Source organism: Fukomys damarensis, unplaced genomic scaffold (assembly GCF_012274545.1).
Source record: "Fukomys damarensis isolate Sample0158 unplaced genomic scaffold, DMR_v1.0_HiC HiC_scaffold_11, whole genome shotgun sequence".
NCBI classification, from domain to species: Eukaryota; Metazoa; Chordata; class Mammalia; order Rodentia; family Bathyergidae; genus Fukomys; species Fukomys damarensis.
Window position 1 is genome coordinate 44,159,567 of NW_022900923.1, and position 4,826 is coordinate 44,164,392.

At 58.5% G+C, this 4,826-nt stretch overlaps 1 protein-coding gene across 2 annotated transcripts in view; it reads right to left on the reverse strand.

The window, feature by feature from the left end:
- Positions 1 to 815: 815 nt before the first annotated feature.
- The window catches only part of Rab7b (RAB7B, member RAS oncogene family), a 22,048-nt gene continuing 18,037 nt past the window's right edge, over positions 816 to 4,826 (reverse strand). For both annotated transcript variants that reach the window (XM_010613083.2, XM_033762222.1), the window contains exons 5-6: positions 4,268 to 4,393; positions 816 to 1,941 (exon numbers count right to left, since the gene is read on the reverse strand). In XM_010613083.2, coding sequence (XP_010611385.1) covers positions 1,864 to 1,941; positions 4,268 to 4,393 — 204 coding nt within the window. In that variant the 3' untranslated portion in view covers positions 816 to 1,863. The remainder of the gene's footprint in view (positions 1,942 to 4,267; positions 4,394 to 4,826) is intronic.

Sequence of the window (4,826 nt, forward strand, 5' to 3'; positions counted from 1 at the left end):
CCAGTGTCTCTCTGAGGACGCTGAGATCTGCCTGGAAGAAAGTGTGGCCTAAAATTATACGGAAGAGAGACTTTGGAGGCAACTGACCAACATGAGTTACAACCAGCCCTGGGGGACGAATTCAGGTTGTAAGTCAAGGGCCCACTGTACATTCCAAGACCCACAGTAGTAGATGTCTGAAACCACCTATAGTGACAAGACCTTTATATTCTATGCTTTTTTCCTATCCATATCCACCATGGTAAAGTTTAATTTATGAATCAGACACAGTAAACGAACAGGACAATTATAACAATACACTGTAATAAAAGTTGTATGACTATCTAGTCAAAATATCTTATGTCTTATTATGCGGTACCGGCACCCACCCTTTTCTCTGTGATGAGGTGAAATGATTCACGCCTCTGTGGTGAGGAGTGAGGGGTGGTGGAGCCCTTGTGAAATGACGTTAGGCTATTCCTTAAGCGTTGCTTGACACAAGCGCTGAACATATACTCCAGCTGACTGATAACCAAGGTGGCTCCTCAGTGACTAACAGGAGGGTAGCATACCCAGGGTGGATACACTGGACATAGGGATGATTTGTGACCTGGGTGGTGTGGTATGAGGTTTCATAACTCAACTCAGAATGACACATGAGTTAAAATTGCCCATTTCCCCCTGGACTTCCTACTTCATATTTTTAGTCCACAGTTGACTGAGTGGCTGCAATTTGAGCAGATGGACAAAAGGAGAATACTGTTACACAATGGATAAAAACACAGGACACGTTTATTAGTTGTGCCCAGTGAGAGACGGACCTCCCCACCAGGGCACTGTCTCCTCGCGCGCCCCTGCCCGGTGCCAGCCGCACACGCGCACGTGCTGGCGAGCACGAGCCGGTCAAACTCCAGTCGCTGCCGACCCTCCCGGCTCCTCCGGGCTCTTGGGCGACACCTGCTTGCAGAGCCAACACCCCCTCTGCCCGGATCTGAGCGGGACTTCACGGAGGGGTCAGCCCACCCTTTGCATGCGGCACTCAGGACCCGCGGCTCCCGGCCCCGCCTTCTGGTACCCGTCGGATTCTGATTTCCTGTCCGAATCACCGCGTGGCAGTTCTTGCGCATTTCTTCCTGAGTTGAAGGAATCGGAATTCTCGGAAGCGACAGGCGCTGCTACCCTCTGCTGGCCAAAAGGGGCATGGGGCGCAGCTGTCTTTGGAGGACGACATCCCTTCTGTCCCTTTGATGTTCCCAGAACGTAGCGAGCGGGTCCTTGCGTCGGGCCTCCGCCCCGTTGTTTCTTCCCCCTGAAATGCTCTTCCTCCAGCCCCGGGCAAGTTTCACCTCCTCGGGGAAGCCCTCCTGGGCCACCTCATCTGGTTAGCTTCTGTGTTTGTCCTCTTCTCCGGCTCTTGGAGACGGACGGGCTCTTGTCCGTTTTATCGCTGCACCGCAGTGCAATGGACAAGTCGGAACTCAAAGATACCATTGAAGGGGCAGCCACTGCACAGCACCGGCAGCACTGAGAGTTAAGGGCAGCTTCCGGCCTCAAGCCAGGCTCCCACTTGACGGATGAGCAAACTGAGGCTGGAGAGAGAACTGTGAGCCGCCCATGCTCCAGGTCCCCTCAGTCCCTGCAGGCAGCCGGGCCCTGCTGGGCGGGGCCGCGGGAGACAGGGGAGCAGCCCGAGGGGTCCAGGACCTCGCTATCTGCAGGGTGCGTTTGGGGGAGCGGGGCAGGGAGCTGAGCCGCCAGGCAGCCTCACCTGGGCCGCGCTGGGCCTCACTGCAGTCAGCCCGGCGAGTCAAGACTCTGGCAGCAGGGCCTCCGCCTCCTGGGGGGGCAGTGCGCTCGGCTCTGGGGTCCAGAGCCGGAGAGGCCTCAGCAGCACCTGCTCTTCGCCTGGCAGGGCGTGAGCTTGATGGAATCCCCGAGGAGATTCTCCAGGGTGCCTCGATACTGCGGGAGGGAGACAGTGGTCAGCGTTTGGCCTCCACGGGGGAGCTCGCCCCAACCCTGCTTCCGAAAGGCCAGGGAGGTTGGGTGAGTTCTTCCTTTCCCAGGGCACTGTGGGGAAACTGAGGCTCAGAGGGGAAGCTCCTGCCTTCCCACCTGCCCCCTCCCCACCTCCTCTGCCAGGCTCTTCCCAGAGCCCTGAGGCTGGACTCGGAGCCCCGGCCTCCAACCTCCACCCCGGGCCCAGAGGAAGAGCGGAGGTGACACTTGGGCTCAAGCAGAAATGGCAACAGCCCCTTCCCCAGCGCCCAACCTTCTCTCCTTGGGGCGCTGCCCACCCTCTTCCCCCAGCCAGTCCTCCGACCTCCCCAACCCCACCCTTCTGGCCAAGAACACCCCCGCCTTGGTGCCGGTGGGGGTGGTGTGGTGAGGGTCCCTTCTCAAGGCCATAGGTCCTAGGCGAAGGGCCTCCTCCTCCTCCTCCCTCTCCTGTTTGTCCTCCCCTTCTGCTGCTCTCCCAAGAAGAGCTAGGGCCACACCTGCTAGGCAAGTGCTCTGCCACTGAGCTACATCCCCAGCTAAGCTGCCCAGGTTGGCCTTGAACTTGTGGTCCTCCTGCCTCAGCCTCCCCGTAGCTGAGATTACAGGCCTGTGCCCGAAGGCCCGCATTTCTCCCCTTTCCCCGGTAGGGTCTAAGGGCCAGCAGCAGAGTGTCAGCTACCAAGTCAGCCTGGGTGATGGGTCTTTACGCTCAACAAAATCTTTTCCATTATGAGTATCTCAGGGTCTGCAGCTCAGCACCCAGACTGCCCAGCCTCACCCACACACAAGGCCGGGGCCCTTCTGGGAAATGTCTTTGAAAACTTTTTCTTCCTCTGTCTGTGTGCAAATTTCTACTTCACAATAAACTTCACATGGATTTGATTGTATTGTCCTTGTGTGTGTCTCTTATTGTGAAAATGTTACTTTGCCAAATTTTTTCTTATGGAATTGAATTACTTTTGCTTTATAGAGAAGGAAACCAAGGCTCGGATGGGTCATGTCGTGCCCAGGTGTCACTCTGAAGGCACAGGGCGGGACTCGAATCCAGGCCAGACTGCAGACTGGACACCTGTGACTTCCGGTCTTCGTGGTCACTTTCCTGGGTAAGCGTAGGGGGGCGGACATGAGATTGCCAATCACATCTCCCCACAAGAGGCAGTGCATGTTCCCGGGGAGCACGCAGGAGGTTCGCCCACTGAGGGTCAGAAGCCACCCTGACTGTGTAATAAGGCCACAGCGCTTCAGTGCACTACAAGATGGACACCCGCCGCGTCCCTTGCGATGTCTGGCGAGTGGGAGGGGAAGCACGAGCCGATCCCAGGGACTGCAAGACTGGGGCACTGCGGATTACCGAGAGCGAGCTCGAGCCCAGCCCGGCTTGGCCGCTAGAGGGCGCTGCCGCCCGGCCCGCCACTGAGGCCCCGCTGTCCCATCCGCGCTTCTCCTTCGCTCCGTTCATTGCTGCGATGACCTCCCCCCATATTTGAAGAAGCCCACGTCGATGGTAGGCGGACGATGCCGGGCAGGCTGAGCCCCTCCTCCTGCCCATCTCCTGTTCTGAGCCCCCAGCTCCACTCAGGACAGCACCAAAGCCCTGCTGCTACTCAGGCGTCGCCCAGCACTCTGGGAGGCCAAAGCAGGAGGACGGCAAGTTCAAGCCCAGCCTGGGCAACTCAGTGATGGAGCAAGAGCTTGTCTCAAAATAAAAATAAGTTAAAAACGAGTTGGAGGTGTAGCTCAGTGTGAAGGTCCTGGGTTCAAGGGCCAGTCCCGTGAAACCAAACAAAACGCCCCTGCTACTGGCCTCCCCTCTCCTCCACCACAGGGTAGGTGGTCAGGGTGCCCCCCCCCGCCCAAGTCCTAAACCACTGTGTGCCTGTCTCCCTCCCGAGGCTGGGGTCCCCGACTTGGTCAGTGCGGGGTACTGTGCCAGCTGCGTGCAGTCCTGCCAGCAGGCAGAGGCCTGCTTTTCTTTTTCGTGGGAGGGTGCAGCACCTCCCGCAGGCTGCATATTCCGCTAGGATAAATGCTTGGCCTCCTGGGCTTCTGCCCCGCTGTGGGGAGGGCGCTGGACCACCCCTTCCGGCACCCTTGCTGGACGTGACTGAGGAGGGCACAGGACCAGAGTTTCCAGAAGCTCCGCAGAGGCGGCTGTAACCACCCAGTGCAGGCGCAGGCACTTTGTGGTCTGTGGCTCCAGAACTGGGGGGTCCCCTCTGCAAGCACCCCTGCACCCCGAGCCAGTATGGTCTCCTCTGGGGGCTCCCACACCCCTCCACACACTCACCCTGGACAGAGCCTGTCTGGCCAGCACCTCGAAGGCTTGCACCACGTTGATGTCATTCTTGGCACTGACTTCAAAGTAGGGCATCTCCTTCTCGTCACACCAGCCTTGGGCTATCTCCTGGGGCACCTGAGGGCCGGAAGAAGGCCTCACTGTCTCTGTGCTGTTGTCACTGCCATCGCCACTGTGCTCGCTGCTGTGGCTCCCGTGTGCCCCTTCCCCGCCCCCACCAGACTCCCGCGGACACTGGTGTGGGTGGGACAGTGCTCAGGCCATGAGGCGGGAACGCAGGGGCCTGCTCCTGCTCTGGAGGCCGCATGGTCACTGTGAGAGGGAGCTGCCCCTCACCTTTGCCCCTCCTGGGCTCCCACCCACCCTCCCTGTCACTTCCCTTTGAGTGGAAGCAGCACCAGGCTCTCAGATTTCCCGGCCTCCAGAACCATGATCCCAATCAAACCTCAATTCTCTATAAATCACTCAGTCTCAGGCTTTCTGTTACAGAAGCAGAAACTGGACCGAACAGCACACACTCATCTTGGGAGGTCTTTCCACATATCTCTAA